Source organism: Callithrix jacchus, chromosome 18 (genome assembly GCF_049354715.1).
Source record: "Callithrix jacchus isolate 240 chromosome 18, calJac240_pri, whole genome shotgun sequence".
NCBI classification, from domain to species: domain Eukaryota; kingdom Metazoa; phylum Chordata; class Mammalia; order Primates; family Cebidae; genus Callithrix; species Callithrix jacchus.
In genome coordinates, this window is record NC_133519.1 from 24,751,210 (window position 1) to 24,769,548 (window position 18,339).

General features: G+C 40.7%; 2 protein-coding genes across 16 annotated transcripts in view; one reads left to right on the top strand and one right to left on the bottom strand.

The window, feature by feature from the left end:
* The window catches only part of CLEC20A (C-type lectin domain containing 20A), a 19,730-nt gene extending 11,285 nt beyond the window's left edge, over nucleotides 1-8,445 (top strand). For both annotated transcript variants that reach the window (XM_035280172.3, XM_035280173.3), the window contains exons 6-8: nucleotides 2,992-3,099; nucleotides 3,848-3,933; nucleotides 7,398-8,445. In XM_035280172.3, coding sequence (XP_035136063.1) covers nucleotides 2,992-3,099; nucleotides 3,848-3,933; nucleotides 7,398-7,478 — 275 coding nt within the window. In that variant the 3' untranslated portion in view covers nucleotides 7,479-8,445. The remainder of the gene's footprint in view (nucleotides 1-2,991; nucleotides 3,100-3,847; nucleotides 3,934-7,397) is intronic.
* The window catches only part of RASAL2 (RAS protein activator like 2), a 385,295-nt gene continuing 375,109 nt past the window's right edge, over nucleotides 8,154-18,339 (bottom strand). For 5 of the 14 annotated variants that reach the window (XM_017966069.4, XM_078356225.1, XM_054247881.2 and 2 more), the window contains 2 exons: nucleotides 16,629-16,659; nucleotides 12,976-13,968 (listed from right to left, as the gene is read on the bottom strand). In XM_017966069.4, coding sequence (XP_017821558.1) covers nucleotides 13,826-13,968; nucleotides 16,629-16,659 — 174 coding nt within the window. In that variant the 3' untranslated portion in view covers nucleotides 12,976-13,825. Of the gene's footprint in view, nucleotides 13,969-16,628; nucleotides 16,660-18,339 lie in introns of all 14 variants that reach the window. The other 9 variants (XM_002760332.6, XM_008984954.5, XM_078356228.1 and 6 more) reach the window with 3 other exon arrangements.

An 18,339-nucleotide genomic window follows, 5' to 3' on the forward strand; every position in this document is an offset into this window, starting at 1 on the left:
TTTCTCATCTCTCAATGCCTGGTATCTGGCAGACACTCGATAAATGGTAGTTATTACCATTTTAATCTCAATTCTCTAGTTAAACGTTTAGTGACTCATCCTTCTCTCACCTCTCTCCTTACCTGAATAGATGGGGCTGGCCTCATTCTCATAATTATTAAATATAAATGATTACAATTATGAATTATTGAGATTGCAGAATCTCACAGGGCAGAGGCTGTTCTGTACTTCTTTGTATCTCTCCAAGGACTGGGATAGTGCATGCTGGTAGATGATTTAAGTTGACAATCATTTCCTGAGTACTTGTTTTGAAGAAGGCATTGAACTGTGGATGCCAAGATGAGCAGGACTGTTTCCTGTTTTTAGAAGCACATGGTCTCACAGGGACTAATGGAGACAGCCAGGACAGTTGGAAGGTGCTGCACGGAAGTGTGAACCAAGAGCTGTGGCAGGAAAGCGATTCATTTCATTCCGCCTGGAAGGTGGTAATAGCATAGAAGGTATAACAATGGAGGACTGCATCTGGCAGAAAAGACTAGGAAGTTCTTCCTGGCAGAAGGAATGGCATGGGTAAAGACAGATGTCAAACTGTGTGGTTTGTTTGGGAATGACAAGCAGTTTGATGTGACTGGTGTGGGCGACTGGGGAAGGGAGTGGCAGGGGGTGAGGAGAAAGGGGTACAGCGGGGGCAAAATCTGAAGGACTTGATCCCCCCCAGTAGAGCCAGCAGAGGTTTACTGAAGGTGAGCAAAATGCTCAGATCTGTAGTTTCCAGAAGCAAGGTGGTTAGGATGACATAGGACAGTGCTTGTATTAGGATGCTAAGTGAAAAAGGCATTATCAGTACGATGTACACAATACAGTCACAACAGGTGGCAAGGAAATATCAAACAATGCATAGGAATCAAGTCTGGAAGGAGATGTGTGACAATGTTAACAGTGACTACATTCAGGGGATGAGAATATGGATGTTTCCTCCTCTTCCGGGTTTCTGAATTTTACACATTTATCCACTTCATTAAAGAAATTTACAATGCTTTGGGTGGGGAAAGAGGCCTTTGGAGGGGCGGCTGATCAGGAAAGGAGAGACAGGAAATGTGTGTGTGGGGAAATAATATTGCACAGTCTGGGTGAGTGGAACTGACGCCTGTTCTGGAGCACTGGAGTGGGGAGAGACCTGAGGGAATTGATTTTACATTGTTCATAAGTGACGTTAACTGAAGTACCAATACCAATACATTTTTTAAAATGCCCAGCTTTTGTTCACTGAACCACACAAAAGCAAAGTTTAAAAAGATGCTTACTCGGCCTGGCGCAGTGGCTCACATCCATAATCCCAGCACTTTGTGAGGCCAAGGTGGGTGGATCATGAGGTCAGAAGTTCGAGACTAGCCTGGCCAATATGGTGAAACCCCGTCTCTACTAAAAATACAAAAACTAGTCTGGCATGGTGGCGCATGCATGTAGTCCCAGCTACTCGGGAGGCTGAGGCAGAAGAATCGCTTGAACCTGAGAGGCAGAGGTTGCAGTGAGCTGAGATCGAGCCACTGCACTCCAGCCTGGGCAACAGAGCGAAACTCCATCTCACACACACAAGAAAAAGATGCTAACTTTTTCTTTTTGTTTTTAGAGACAAGGTCTCACTCTGTGGCCCAGGCTGGAGAGCAGTGGAATGATCATAGCTCACTGGGTTCAAGCAATCCTTCTGCCTCAGCCTCCTAAGTAGCTAGAACTACATGCATACACCACCACACCTAATTAATTTTTTTTAAGATGGGATCTTGTTATATTGCACAGCTGGTCTTGAATTCCTGGCCTCAGCAGCCCTCCTGCTTCACCCTCCCAGTGTTGGGATTACAGGTGTAAGCCATCACACCTAGCCAAAAGATGCAGTTTTAAAACTTTTTTTTGTACTTACTAGTGTGGCAAAGATTTGAAAGGAGGATCATGCTGGGAACATGGGAAAAACAGTGATCTCGGACACAGTAGGTGTGTCAACTGGGGCTGCTACTCTGGTGTCAGAATTTGTGTCAGTTTTAACATGTGCAAACTCTTTTGTACAGGAATTCTACCCTTGGGAATTAAGGAAATAATAGTATGAGGTACACACATAGATATGCACCCTCCACACACAGCGTTGTTTGTTGCAGCATTGTTTATTACAGTGAAAAGCTGGAAACAACGTAATGTCCACTGGAAGCAGATTGGTTAAGTAAGTTATGGTATATTTAGTGAAATACTACTATGCAGCCTTTAAAGTGAACAAGGGAGATCTTTACAAATTCAAATTCACAAATTCAAGAGTGTAAAGGACCTTCTACAGCAAAGTGTTAATCATGGGTGTCCCTGGGTTGGGGAGAGGATATATTTGCTTAAATATTTTAGAATATACTCCAAATAAAAGGATTATTTCCATATTTGAAAAAATAAAAAGACATCTGCAAGGCACTGACAGGACTTTGGTGAATGAACATGAGAACAGGTGAGACGGAGCAAGGAAGCCGCTGAGGACACTGACTCTGGCTGGGGAGCACCTCTGGGCCTGGCCAGTCATACAAGGGAAGAGAGGGTGCTGGGGGAGAGGCTGAACTTGTTTTGGGATGGAGATGGAGGTGTTGAACATTTCTGGGTGCCATGGTGGGGGCTTTGTGTAGTTGGCAGACAAAATAAGGACATTGGGCCTCTTGGAACATAGGCTGCTGAACAAAGAAATTTTGATGAGGAAAAACCTGATATTGCCCAAGCCCCACGGATCCTTCTGCTAGGAGTGCTTTCTGAAAGATGATGGTGTAGCTACTCAAGAGCTGGGTCCAAGAGCCTGTGGGGGTGAGTCAGGGATCGGCAGGCACCGAGCTTCCCACCTCTCTGGTTATGCAGCAGCTGGCAGTGGTTGTCCCTGCCTGTCTTTTAGCTCAGGGGCAGTCACTAGTATCAGACCACCTTACTCCTGATTGTATTTGCAATAAATCTTTTATTATTCCCCTCCTGTAGCTGTGACCAGTGTAGGGAGTGGCACTGACAGAAGAGATACAGCTGCTGCCACGGAGGCCCAACATTTGAGTTCAGAATCTAAAGACAAAACATCAGCACCAAAATCAGGTAAATGCTTCTGTCTACCAAGTTCCCACTCTTACCAGTGGAGCAGGTGAATTTGGACAGTCACTTCTTAGCACAGGGCCCTTGAAACCTTTTCATGAAAGACAGCACAAAATGTTGGGATTCTACTTTATGCTCCATGACTGTTATGAAAATTTACGAAACAAGTTTCTGAATTTCTATTTCTCTTCTGCAAAGGGGATGATGTAGTAAAAACTCCCCTGCCTATAGCATAGGGCTGTTGTGAGCACCTGAGATGATTATAAACTTCGTAAACAGTAAAATGAAATGTAAATGTAGTCTTACATGAGATTGTAATTCCTGTGATGATTATGGGTGGCTTATGGGCAAAGGCTACTTATTTAAAGGATCAGAGAACTTTTAAGAGTTTTCTGTAGTGGGGACCCAAAGAGAGGTATTTCCAGCATGGTGTGGAGTATCTACTTACTGGATTAAAAGTAAGGAGAAAAACACAGAAGAAACAATAAAGAAAATAATTGCCTGAGGGGTAGCCAGGCTGTGGAAGAGCCCGCAGTATCCCAAAGTGTGGGACTCTTTTTTTCAGCCACTAATTGGTCCTAATTGTGGCTGAGCATTCTTCTGCTCAGCAGTTTCTTTCTTCTTTTTGAAATCCCAAATCAGCAAGTAGCATCTACGCTGTCCACCGGGTGCTCCTGACTGCCTAGAACTTGAAGTTTTCAAAAGGAAATAGGGTAACATCCCCCTGAACAGGTAGCACTTTCTTTTTCAGGGCACCCTTTTGGAATCTTGAAAGCAGATTTTACCATCTCAACTCTGATGGACCCAGAAGAAATGAAAGACCAATTTTTGAGACAGGTAAGACTTCTACCTACTCTTCTAATTCTGATCAGTCAGATGATTTGATATTGCAGTCTTAAAAAAAACAATATATTAAGGTGGAAAATCTATGGAATATGACCTCATCTTGTTCAACCACCATCACTTTGGCTCATAGTGACAAGTTGGTTATGTGCTATGATCTTTTTGTATCTTTTCTTATCATCTCCAACATTTTTCCTAAGCTTTTTTTTTTTTTTAAAAGTCAAGACAGTACATTCAGAGGGATCTAAGTTTGGGTCTTAGTTTTGCCCTTATCCATTGTGTAGCTTTGGGAAAGTAACTTAGTCTTTTTTTTTTCTGAGATGGAGTTTAGCTCTTTGTTGCCCAGGCTGGAGTGCAGTGGCATGATCTCAGCTCACTGCAACCTCTGCCTCTGGGTTCTAGCGATTCTCCTGTCTCGGCCTCCTGAATAGCTGGGGTTACAGGTGCCTGCCACTACACCCGGCTAATTTTTGTATTTTAAATAGAGATGGGGGTTCACCATGTTGGTCAGGCTGGTCTTGAACTCCTAACCTCAGGTGATTCACCCACCTTGGCCTCCCAAAGTGTTGGGATTACAGGTGTGAGCCACCTTTTCCTGACTGTAACTTAGCCTTTCTGAGCCTGTTTCCTCATGAATTAGGAATGATAATAAGAGCTAACTCACCGGGTGTAGTGGCTCACTCGTGTAATCCCAGCACTTTGGGAGGCTGAGGCGGGTGGATCACGAGGTCAAGAGATCGAGACCATCCTGGTCAACATGGTAAAACCCCGTCTCTATTAAAAATACAAAAAAATTAGCTGGGCATGGTGGCACGTGCCTGTAATCCCAGCTACTCAGGAGGCTGAGGCAGGAGAATTGCCTGAACCCAGGGGGCAGAGGTTGCGGTGAGCCGAGATCGCGCCATTGCACTCCAGCCTAGGTAATAAGAGCGAAACTCCGTCTCAAAAAAAAAAAAAAAAAAGGGGGGGCTAACTCATATGGTTGATGTTATGATTAAATTATATATTCCACATAAAGTGCTCAGCAAATAATCTGACACACAGCTGGTGCTCAATGACCATTAGCTATTATTATTTTCGGGTCAGGGTCTTGCTCTGTCCACCTTGGCTGGAGTGCAGTGGTGTAATTATAGCTCACTGCAAACTCAAATTCCTGGGCTCAAGCAGTCCTTCTGCCTCAGCCTCCCAAAAGGCTGGGATTATTAAGAGTGAACCACCATGCCTGGTCAGCTATTATTATCAACATCATCACCATAGTGTTCTGAATATACATTTGTTCCAGACTTATTTTTGGTTCTTAAAAAGTATTGTGCCATGAGAGACTGAAGAGGAAGAACTGTTCCTAAATACTGAGAGAGAAGCTTCAAGCTGATTTTTGAACGTCGTCTAAGGATACATTTCTCAATTATATCAGATAATAACCACAGGATGTCAGTGCTAGAGAGTACCCTATAGACCAGTTAGCCACAATCTTAATTTTACAGACAAGGAAACATTGGCATTTACCTGTTAGTTTATTGCAATTTATTCATAGGCCAAACAAATATCACCCTGGCAATTTATTCTAGAATTTCACAAAATCAAGTTTCTAGAAAGACCAGTAATGTGTATCTGTGAGTATATAATGTATATGTTATTATAAATTTTACTGATATAAAGAATATATAGCACACAATATACAAATTATAATAAGATATGTAATACTCTATTATAATTTCATAGAACCAAGTGAATCTTACAAAATGCTCATGATTTTGGAAAATTCACATGAGCACGTGACTGTATGCTTGCCAGGAGTGGACAGGGGGACTGGAGAGCTTTGGGTATATTTAGCTATTGAAAAAACAAGTACAAATGGTATAATTTAGCAACTGATAAGTTTCTTTTTTTTTGAGATGGAGTTTCGCTCGTTACCCAGGCTGGAGTGCAATGGCGCGATCTTGGCTCACTGCAACCTCCGCCTCCTGGGTTCAGGCAATTCTCCTGCCTCAGCCTCCTGAGTAGCTGGGATTACAGGCACGCGCCACCATGCCCAGCTAATTTTTTTTTTTTTGTATTTTTTTTAGTAGAGACGGGGTTTCACCATGTTGACCAGGATGGTCTTGATCTCTTGATCTTGTGATCTACCCGCCTCGGCCTCCCAAAGTGCTGAGATCACAGGCCTGAGCCACCGCGCCCGGCCTTGATAAGTTTCAAGTAATAAGACTTTAGGTAAAGAAAAGTTAAGAACATTTTTTTGGGGTGGAGGGCAGTCAAAGGAATTTTGAGTTCTCTATGTTTTTTATTCCTAACGGTCAAATGTAGTTACGGCCTTCTTTTTGGTTGGGGGTGGTGGAGGTAGACAAAGGAATTTTGAGTTCTCTATGTTTACTCTTTTTTTTGTTTTTGTTTTGAGACGGAGTCTTGCTCTGTGGCCAGGCTGGAGTGCAATGGCGTGATCTTGGCTCACTGCAACCTCTGCCTCAGCCTCCTGAGTAGTTAGGACTATAGGCATGTGCCACCATGCCCGTATCTTAGTAGAGATGGGGTTTTGCCATGTGGGCCAGGATGGTGTTATTCTCCTGACCTCGTGATCTGACTGCTTTGGCCTCCCAAAGTGTTTGAATTACAGGTGTGGGCCACTGCACCTGGCCTTGTTTACTCTTTAAAGTCAACTGTAGCATATTTGATTCTGGCCTGGGCCCTTCAGCACTCTTTGCAGGGTGTACTCATTGAAGCTTCTGACACCAAACCAGAAGCCAGTGGAGAAACTGGCATCAAAACAGGGAATTCCGTCTTCTGATCAGCTTTGTCAGAATGTATCAATTCCATATGTTAATGGAGAGAATTTCTACCTCAGATTTAAAGGATGGATTGTTGTGGACAAGGTTTGTGTTTGGAAAGCTTAAGTATATATTATGAGTTTTAGTAGCATTTTAAATTCCAAATAGAAGGTAAGAAAATACCTGTAACCACCTTATCCCGGTTTCAGGATTGGGGACAAAATATTTTAATACCCCTACACAGAGTGCTCAGAGGTTGATTTGGACTAGTGGTTCTTACCCCCTGACTCTTTGGAATCCTCTGGCAAGGTTAAAAAGAAAAAAAAGCCCGATCCCATCCTTAGAGAGAGTCTATTTAATTGTTCAATGGTGGAGCTCAGGAGGCACTCCTCTTTTTTTTTTTTTTTTAAACTCCCTGGTGATTCTGATGAACAATCAGGATGGAAAATCACTGATTTAGTCATCTGTTTTAGTGTCCTTTGTCATTAAATTTTTTTTTTTTTTTGCTAACAAAATTAATTTATGTATTTTCCCACTGGTAAAAATGCAAATGAAAAAAGGTAGCTAGAGAGAGGCTAAAAACAATTACAGGGTATGGATATGCATAAAGGTTTATGGGTGGATAGTTTAGGGCTGAGAGGACCAGGATCATGAGGTAAAAAGACATCAACACTTTCTCTCTTTTGGATGTTTCAGATCCAGGAAGTCTTAAAGCTTACATTAGGTCACGAACAATTCAGACTGAAATGGGTCAGCTTTGAAGTGAACAAAAAGTAGCACAATTCTACGGATATGCAGTTTTCCTTTCATGCAATCTGCTCTGGATTTTGAGTAAATTATAATTTTTTAATCCCTAGTAGAACAAGATTAGGAAGAACTCAAGATGTGCCAAAAAGCGTAGACCTACAACTAACACAAAATAAGACTACCCATGAAGCCTGCATCCCTGGATTTTACAGAATGAAACAGGGATGCAGGAGAAGACGGGTGTATTTGGGAACAATAAACTTGGGAATGACAAATGAACTTCTATTAAGAATTTAAAATTAAAAACCTGAACCAAACAACAAAACTCCTGGAAACAAACCCCATTAATCTAACTGAAGAAGTACGGAGGATAGGAGTGGTCTAGAAAGCTAAGTGGGGCTACACTTCTTAATAACCAGAGGAAACTTTACCTGCCAAAAGTTCTTAAAGAGATTTCAAATTCTGCAGAATTTGAAAGTAACAGCTTTATCACAATACATGTTAATGCTATTTGTTTGTCCTAAATTGAAATCTTATTACATGGAACTTGGGAAATGCTAAGACAGACTGTTCTTAATGGTTAAAATATATCTTCAGAATAATATTCTGTTATATGTTTCATTTCTCATTTCTTTCCAAGTGTCCTTGTCACCCAAGTGCATGCTAGAAGACAGCAATATGTCAAATATAGTAGCAACTTTAGTCTGAAATGTTTAAAGTTAAAGTTTATTTGTAGTCTTTGTAGGAATATCAATAAAAGACCTCAAACGTATCTATATCTGTACATGTACAAGAACCATCAAAAATTATTCACAGAACAAAAATAAATCTTCTTTAGAACAAACCCAGGTAATGAAATGCAGATATGGATCTCACATATGGAACAATCTAAATGCTACTAGCACAAAAATATGGCTTTAAAAATAAAATAAAATCTTGGGTTTTGTTTTTCTAAGGTGTATTTCTCTTTCTTGAAATAAAAAATAAATTATTTAGAGCTATCATTGTAAAATAGTCGTGTGTTAACACACTCTTATTAAGGCCCTGGAGATGAAAAACAAAATCAAATTTAGAAGGTAAATTCCTCACAGGTGTAACTCAGGTTAATGTGCTGCTGTCTGCTTAAGTTAATATAACTAGGAAAGGTCTAAGCACCAGTCAAAATTTAACCTAATTTACTATTTAACTTTTCTGAAGGTGGTCATTGAGTCAATTAGTATTTAGCCTTTTGTTGAACTGGGAACTGAAATGTTTCTCTTGAAAGTTTGGAAATCATGTAAGATATATTTATACATAAATATCTGTACCCCCACATAGATGATGGAGGTCCCTAAAACACAACTTCTGTGGAAATCTCTCTATAACAACAAATACATCTGGTTTTAAGTCCCAAACTAAAACAAAAGAAAAAACAAACAAAAAAAAAACCAACCTTCCTAGGGTTAAATGAGGGTATTTAAATGAAAAATAACAACTGAGTAGGAAATTAAAATGTATGCTGAATACGGGCAAAAACTACCACTTTCCTTTCTTTCCTTGGGTGGCTCACTGCATTCTCCAAGTCTTGCTGTGTTGGTTACTCAAACACCTGAGGCTTAACTGATCAGGAATTGAAACTACTTATTTTTGGATCCTACTCTCAGATCAGTGACACTCAACTTTATTTCTATGATTCCCCAGGGTATCAATAATGGTATCTAGGGTTCTTGAGACAATGTCAAACCAAATCAATTTCAAGTCACTTTAACTTATATATACATATAACACATATAGTACATTTTTTAGGATGAATCTAGAATGACTGTCATAAAATCTAACAAGAGCATAAAATCTGAAAATCTCAAAATTTGGGAATTACTACTCCATAAAATGGATTAACATTCAGAAAAAGGAAGCCCCAGGAGTTGTTTGGTGTGGGTGTGTGCATGTGTTGTCTATAGAGACTGCCTTTCTATGTATCTATGTATTTTCAGAGTGGGCAAAGGATAGAGATCTTCTGTTTCCTTGAAACTCTGGGCTACTGAGAAGACTGCTGATGCATTTGTTCCCTTACGGTCAAGTCTCTTCCTAAGGTTCTTTCACTCCTCCTAAGATACTTATTCTATCTCATGCAAATTTCATCACTTTTGTCCTTCCTAAACCCAAGAGTATACATAATTGGGTCATGACAACAAAAATGCCTCTAGAACTACACACAATCATTCAAACATGAAAGGAGATTCTATTTAAAAATTCAACTCTCCTTTCTTGCTTTTAAGAAACTAAGTCCTTTAATTGGCATATTGAAAAAACTAAGTATCCCAAATTACTGGCCCCAGGTAAAGGGTAGGAAGGCAACTATTTACTGCTGGGGTAAGCAGGAGATTTCACTATTAGACTTAAAAAAGGGAGGGGAATGGAGAAGAGAGACCTTTAGGCTTTCCACAGTTGATAGGAGAAGGTGGTCTCCAAAAGTGTAGCTGAAAATGCAGTGAAGCTGTGGCATGTGGCTGCTGGGTTTGGCCCAGTGACAAGTCTAGTCTGGTGTCAAGCTTGTGTGGGGCTCAAGGTCACAATGGTGTAGACTATGGGGCTGACATAATGTTGAAGAGGGTTCCTTTCCCAATCTCAGTCCCATAACCAGTCTTCTCAGGAACTTCAAGCTAGAGATAGGAAGGGGAAACAAATACTAATGCAAACTCACTTGATGGCAGTTATTTTGCTCTGGGACTTCCGAAGAAGAACTCTGCTCTCAATCTGGTATACCTCTGAGAACACAGTGAAAGCCAGGGGTCTATAGAACCACAGACCCATAAACAAAGGCCCTGGGTAGACTAAGATCCGAAAAGCTTTACTTCCAAAGTCAAGCTCATTCTTAAGGGCATAGAGTTAATGCTTATAGCAGTCTTAGGTAATCTTTCTTTTTCTCTCATAGTCTTAACACCATCACAGAGAAACACAGAAGCAGACCAGTCAGAGAAATCTAATTCTGACCAACTTGATACCATATGAAAAAAAGCAAAAAGCTATAGCAACATGGTTACCTCACTTTACCAAATTTTTCTTACTGTTAGACTGCCCAAAACCCAAATAGTATCTTGGTGATAGTGCTTGGAACATAGGAAGTGCTCAAGTGCTTCTTATAGTTACATAGTTATAATCTCTCCTCTGACATGGCTTTTATTCAGAGACCCAGGGAATATGATGACCTGATGGAAATGTGACTCTTTCTGCAGCTTCAGCTCAGATTGCTTATTGCTCCAGTAATATAAAAGGTAATATGAATCTTTTTAACTCCTACCAACACTGTCCTCATTAATGTTCAAGTCTGTTATCAGCTAGACAAGCACTTTACAAGCACGTCACCTGAATTCCAAATTCCACTCAACCCTGATGCATCCTGCACCCCACAATGTGGTGCTGTATTGAGGGAAACAGGAAGTCCAAGACATTGCTTTCTTAATCTTTCTGCCTCTCTTCAGCCATGTACCTCCTCCTCTTAGCAAAACAAAGTTATATACCTGTCTGAACTGAGGAAAAGCCAATAAAGAAACATCTCCATAAAAATTATCACCTGTTGCTGGCTTCTCTTCTTAAAAAATCCTTCAGAGTAGGTTCTACAGATTGCGGCGTTCTCTAAAGAAATACTGAGAAAAATGTTTGGACAGGAGTAGGCTTACAGGATAATCTAACATTTAACATCTGTCAACAACTCTGAACTTTCAGTTTACTTGTAACATTCTTACTGTTATTATTACTATTTTTACTATTTCTTCTTCCTTCAAGATAACCTGGTAGTAGAGGGCTGCATAATCTGTCCAAATGTTTTGGGCATTAAATCTTCCAATGAAGACAGCCCTCTAAGGAGCTCCCATGATGCTAATAAGATACATTCTATTCATCAAAAGCACATTTGATTCTTTTGTGCTTCTTTCGATCCCCAATATAGGTAATTTTATCAGCCCTCTGTAATCCATAATCAGCACTTAAGAGCTTCCCAAACTCAATGGCAAGACATCGCCCACGTTACATACTTAAGGTCAATGAAACTGACAGTTCCCTTACCAGGTTTTCTGTGGCACAATTGAAGGCTTTTACAAATAATGAATTAAACATGGCTTGAGCTGAGAATAGCCAGAAACAAGAACACATCTATGCTTACATTCTTCCTCCTGCAACAAAAGGCACTTCAGGACAGTTACCTCTTTTTCCTAATAAAATAAGTGGTTTTGACCACAGTGTGCCTTCAGCTTGGAGAGGTGTAAGAATTTGCAAAACAAATACCAAAGGTGAAGAAAATGCAAATGTGTCAAAACAGCTGGATATCAAGTGTGCAGATCACATAAACATAATGAGAAGCTCCCATTTTAGATCTCTGGCAGAAACAGGGACTGCTATGAAGTAAGCTTTTTAAAAAGTTATGGGTTATGTGGCCATGGTGAGGTTGCTAAAATGTAAGGTTCATCACAAAGATCCACCTGAGAAAGGGCAGAGCTCAGGAAGTTGGAATGTAAGCCTGGGACTCGGTGAAAAGGAGGGCTTGGTGTCTGTCTGGGCATCACTCAGAAGATGGCACTATACATGTTCCCTTATAAATGTTCTCTTATGGAGAAACACTCACTTGATGCATATAGCTCCCTCAAGTTTTTTTTTCCATCCCCTTTTTCTAGAAAAAAAATTCTTTAAAGCTTATAATTTAAAATCAACACAAACTTACTTGAGAAACACTGTTGCTTTCTCAATGTAAAACAACTGCTAAGATCTTGCTTAAAGAGGTTCAAGACCCTTTTAACATTATATCTGAACAGCATAGAAGGCATGAACTTTTTCTATTTGTGCAGTTATATGTACATATGTGTGGATATATATGTATATATATATATATATTTGTATATATAATGTCTGTTTAACATGTAACATTCCATACTTCTGGTAATCAAGGTTGCATTCAAGATGACAGTTCACAACTCTGGAAAAAGGGAAATGAATTAGTTTCCATGACTTTTTCTGTTCTATAATCATAAGGCTATGGATGACAAAAGTTGAAATTGGGTCATTACTGCCAGATCTACCAAGAGCATGGGAATAACAATTGGAATGTGCCATCCTGACACTTTTAATTTTTTCTTTTTCTTTTTTAAACATGAGTAATCATCACTTTTAAGACAGTGATGCTTCAGATTTGGATTTCCTTTCCTTACTGAGGGGATGAGGGGAATAAGCACTTTAAAGGTTAAAGAGGGAGATAAAATTACCCTGCCTATAGATTTGCTAGCAGAATGGATAAAATCTTTATCCCAAACAAAAATTGTAACTTAATAGAAAAAAATTTTTAATAGGAAATATTCAGAGATTCCAGCTATGGTATGGTTAGCCCTTTTCTGTATGGAAGAAAGGGTGTTGATCTGGATGGCTTATGGACAGCTATTTAAATAACCTCTCCAGGGGAGAGTAAACCCTGTTGGTGATGACAGCTCCCACCATGGGGAGGAAAGTGCAGTGAGTGTGTGAAGATGAAGATGGTATGTGGAGACACAAATATTTATAGTTTTGTAAACTCTAAAGAGGAAAAAGAACACCCTTTATTACAATTGGGGTTAAAAAAAAAAGGCCCCTATCTAAAAGAGAAGATTCCCATCTGCTGTAGACAGAGGAAATAAACATATTGACAGGAGTTCAATTGAAATTACTCCTAAAGTCCAGTTTTGAAGCAACAGCTTTTGTCTGTGTCCTCTGAAACAGTGAATCCCAAATCAGATTAGCTGTCCAAACAGAACCAGTCTTGGTTGATCACTGGAATAAATTATTGTTTTGTATAGATCTTGGTATTTGCATGTTTTCTGAAAGGACAAGGGGGCCAGAGTGGGGTTTTTAAACTAGTAGACGAATCCCTGAAAAATTCATTCTGACAATGTCCTATTGCACACCATGTGCTTCTATCAGATAGATGCTTGGTTTCTACCTACTGAACCCACAGGCTCATGTCTCACTTATACAACAGTTCCTACTTTACTTCCTCTAACAACTGCAGTGCTTTCAACAAGAGGAAAACAATAATAAAAATAGCAATAATCAAAAAGGTAATCTACATTATTAACTTCCTTTTGGTATATTACAGTGGTATTTTCTGTACATGGCCCAGAACTAAGTTCCCTATGTACACAGAGATGAGGGGAAAAAGCATTGACCTTGGAAGTCGTCGCCTTATGCCCTGAAAGATAAGGTTCCTTTCTTCATTCAAGAGTTTCTCACCACATTGCCATTGTGAAGTAGCAACATTCTGTAAACCTGGAGGGGCTAGGTAAAGGTCTGGGAATAGGAGAGTGGGTCAATTTCCTTCTGTCTCCTTCCACAGTCTGTCTATTCACAAAGCCCGTCAGCAGCTGCTGTTTTTGAATTCACCATTCTCCGTGATGGAAAGCTTGGTGGGGTTGGTGGGGGAGATGCCATTGCGGACCTGCATGCTGTACCGCTCCTTCACTTGGGTCAGCGCACTCATCAGTCTGGTGTTGGCTGAATCCAGGGACACGATCCGTTTTTCCTACAACACACCAATCATGGCTTTATTCAGGCTACAGGTAGGAGATAACATGCTTTCTTTACTGAATGACTAGTCCAGTGCTTTCTGTCAAACAGCCGTATGCATGGTGCTTCCCAGACAAATGGAACGTCTCTGCCTCTTTCTGCGCACTGGTTAGGTTGAGCTTCCCCTGAGCCCAATGGGTCTCTATGTTTTGTCTCTCTGTCTCTCTTTTCCTTTCAGCACAGCAGGACTTTTTGTTAATAATCTCTTGGGACATTAGGCTGTCAGGCAAAAGTGATACCACGTGTTACTTCAGACTATGCAACAGAGGTATCAAGCTGCCTTACTATACTAAGTGCTTTTGGTCAAAATTGAAGCATGGAAATTAGGTGGCAAAGAAAGAAGCACCAGAGGTTTCATTTCACAGAGGAGAAGAGCATGTGATCTATGGGTTCTCAGCCCCAAAAGAGGGCGCATCAGTCACACTTGGAAAGAATTCACATTGTGCTCAAAATTAAAACAATACATGGTGGCAGTGTAGAGTCACCAACAAGGTGAGGATGCAACAGCAAGAGGGGAAATAAGCAGCCAAAAAGCTCAGACCAAGGAGTTACTTGAATATGGGGAGGGAGATGTGGCCGAAGAGGGAATGCCATCAACATAACACATGAGAACAAACAGAGAACACAGGCTCCTAGACCCATTCCAGCTCAGAGTTACCCAGGAGGGCCGCCCAGTACAGAGATTGCTTTCACTTTACTTTTGAGTCTCTGAAAAAAAAATGCTTTAGGAACAATATTTGGAAACAAAGCATTATTAAACTATACACATGCAAAAACTAAGGGGGAAAAAAGGGGGGGGTAAGGTAATCTAACTAAAGGAAAGTAGGACTATCTAAAATTTTTTAATAAAATCATTTTATCAAAATGCTATCAGTCTTATAAAGATTAGGAGAGATACCCTGATCTTAACTTCGGCAGCTCAGCAAATCATTTCAGAACATTTCTAACATGAAGTCCATAGTTTTTATAAAACAGCACAGAAAACAGTCTTAACCTATGCCTGCAAAATTAAAAAGAAAATAACACATGAGGAACAACTCCAAAGCCAAAAGGAACTTCATGACCCTAGGGGCTTTAAAATTTTAGTGAGAAAAGCATGACAAAGTTGAGTCATGGTAAAGTTCAGAGAGGAGGTAGCAGGGCTGATGGCTAGTGCCGCTCCTTACTATTAAAACAGCAGCTACCCAGGGCCGCCATGTAGTGCTGCACTTTGGGACACACGCTACTGGGAGCATGCAGAGTGCATACCATGGCCCTGGGAAAATCTAGGTAAAATCACATACCACCATGGCATCAAGTAATACTTCCCTTTACTCTCCTGCTTCCTGGGGGCAGGAGAGTAGGATCTGTAAGACAGCAGTGCTGGTTGTCACAGTTTCAAAAGCATATTAAAAAAAGAAACAACAACATAGCAGCTCTTGCTGGTCATTATCACTAAAAAAAAAAAAAAAAAATCCTTCTTTCCCTGATGGAGAACTCATGTGGTAAGATACACAAAATCAGCGTTATTAACGAGCCATTCATCTAGTCTAAGATGCTTTCTGTTTTGGTAAAGTAATTCATTTCAAGGATAGGCAAAACTAAAGAGCTGCAAGGCTTTTTAAAAATAAAAATTATTGGGCCAGGTGCGGTGGCTCAAGCCTGTAATCCCAGCACTTTGGGAGGCTGAGGCGGGTGGATCATGAGGTCAAGAGATCGAGACCATCCTGGTCAACATGGTGAAACCCTGTCTCTACTAAAAATACAAAAAATTAGCTGGGCATGGTGGCACGTGCCTGTAATCCCAGCTACTCAGGAGGCTGAGGCAGGAGAATTGCCTGAACCCAGGAGGCGGAGGTTGCGGTGAGCCGAGATCGCTCCATTGCACTCCAGCCTGGGTAACAAGAGTGAAACTCCGTCTCAAAAAAAAAAAAAGTTATTTAAAAAATTATAGCCAATGAAGTCTACTAGGATAACAAATATAGATCTTTCAAAAGCCAATAGGTAAGAACTGGCCAGTGAACACTAGAAAACAGGAGATAAGAGCTAAATATGATATTCCCTCCTCTCCACCCCCATTATTAGGAATGATCTATCTCTAAACTGAGTAACTAATAATTTCTTGAATGACTAAAGAAAAGATATTTCAGAATTGGGATAAATTATAAAGTCTCGATACTAAGGACATTAGGATTCTCTAGAGTTCATCCAAAAATAAATCAGTCATTCATGAAAAATTTGATTTTTAAAGGGTCAAAAAGAAGGCTAAGAATGACTGTAATTACTTATTGCCTAAAAAGGTAACAAGTGTTGCTATACAACGCCCCTACTAAACAGCTGAAAGTTTCCACATAAAGAAATTCCCTTTGTAATTCCTCCTACTGCCAACCTCTCAAAATAAAACAAAAATGTAAGAAAAAAAAATCAATTAGAGACTTATGAAAGTCAAGTTCAGTTGGCAAAAGATGCTCTGACATTTAAATTCTGCCTGGATTGTAAGGGAAAGCAATCTAGTCCACGCCTGACAGGAAGGATTTCCATGTGGGGAATGGCAGGAGCTGGAATGTGTAGGAGGCCAGTGCACTGGGCCAGGGCTGGGAACTGCTCAGCTAGAGAACGGACGCAGGGTTTACTTGCCTGTTTGAATAATCTCATCTCCATTTATGACCTGTAATTTAACACAGCGGAGATATCACTTGCAACAGTAACTAGGCAGCTGCTTTGCTTCTCATAGGAGGAAGCTTTTCTCTTGAAAAGCTGAGTCACATAGAGAGGTTCTGGAGCTAGTGTCTCCTCACAGTCAGGGGTGAAAGGTGGCACATTCTCTGGTTTGCTATTTAAGAAATGGATCCTTATGATCATCACTAGGATGCTTACGGAGAAGCTACAAAGTCCAGGACAGGTGCTTCTGCCACTCACCAAAGGAGTGCTTATCCTTTTGCAGTTCCTGTTAGAAAGTGGCGGATGCAGGCCTGTGCTCTGTAGCATGAAATCACTCAAGGAGAAGCAGAGGTTGAATTCAGGGACAAGATTTTCCTGGTGGGGGCACAGGGCTACTGAGAGAGATGAAAACCAGTTCACTGGGCACCTGGCTGGTAGTATTTTGGGAAGTGTTGACATAAAATTTATGAGTTACTTTTCTGGGAAGCTTTCACCCCAAACATGTCTTCATTCTATTAAATGATGCCAGAAGGGCTGCTCTGCTCCCTCATTCACTTAAGAGATAAGATTCATCCTTACAAAGAAAGGATCTGATATAAAAGTCATTCATTACAAAGAATGCCAAAGGATATTTAAAGTCTTTTGCTATAATAAGATCTAAATGTATCAGTAAGCCAACACCTGGAGTTGAGAAACATCCCTTTTAAGGACACTATGATTTTTTAAAATTTAACTACAGTGTTTAGGATTTGTGCTATGCAGGGTGCAGAGGTTTTCTGAATATAGTCTAGTGGCTGATCCCAACTATTCTTTAGGGATCCATAGTGGGCCTCTGGTAGAATAATTTATTATATAGTAACATCTGTGTTTGAGTAGGTAATTTATTATATTTAATCAATCCCAGTATGATTTGATTCATTAGTTGAGAGTGGTCCTTGCTGTTGAGTGGTTAATGGAAGCAGCCGGATATTCATCTATGAAAGGTCCCTTGATTGTATCAAAACAGTCCAGAGAACCAAACCATTTCAAAACCAATGTCTTGAAGTGCAGACTCAAAATATTAACTAGCTTAGCCAGACCACCAGTTTGACAGTTTGAGGATAACATTTTTCCCATTCCTGCATATGACACCCTCCTGGTTAACTGAGAGAAAGTTTGTACTTTCCAGAGCATCTGAGCCCTAATCAAGGAGATTCCCTCCCTGGCTTTTACCTTCTATGCCTAGCAGGTGACTTCTGCTTTATACTCAGTTGCCTAGCCCTAATGTCAAATTAGGGGATGGGGTAGAAATCTTCAGGAGCTAATCATGAGGCTGTCCCGTCAGCCTGGGTACAGAACCACAACTGTGGCACACCCAAGCTCCCTCTGCTTAAGACTATTACTTTTTTTTTTTTCATGACAGGGTCTCACTTTGTTACTCAGGCTGGTGTGCAATGGCGCAAATATGGTTCACCACAGCCTTGACCTCTTGGGCTCAAGCTATCCTCCCACCTCAGCCTCCCAAGTAGCTGGGACTACAGGCATGAACCACCACGTCTGACTAATTTTTGCATTTTTTGTAGAGATGGGTCTCACCATGCTACCCAGGCTGGTCTTGAACTCCTGAGCTCACGCAATCCGCCTGCCTCAGCCTCCCAAAGTGCTGGGATTACAGGCGTGAGCCACCTTGCCTGGCCAAGACTGACAC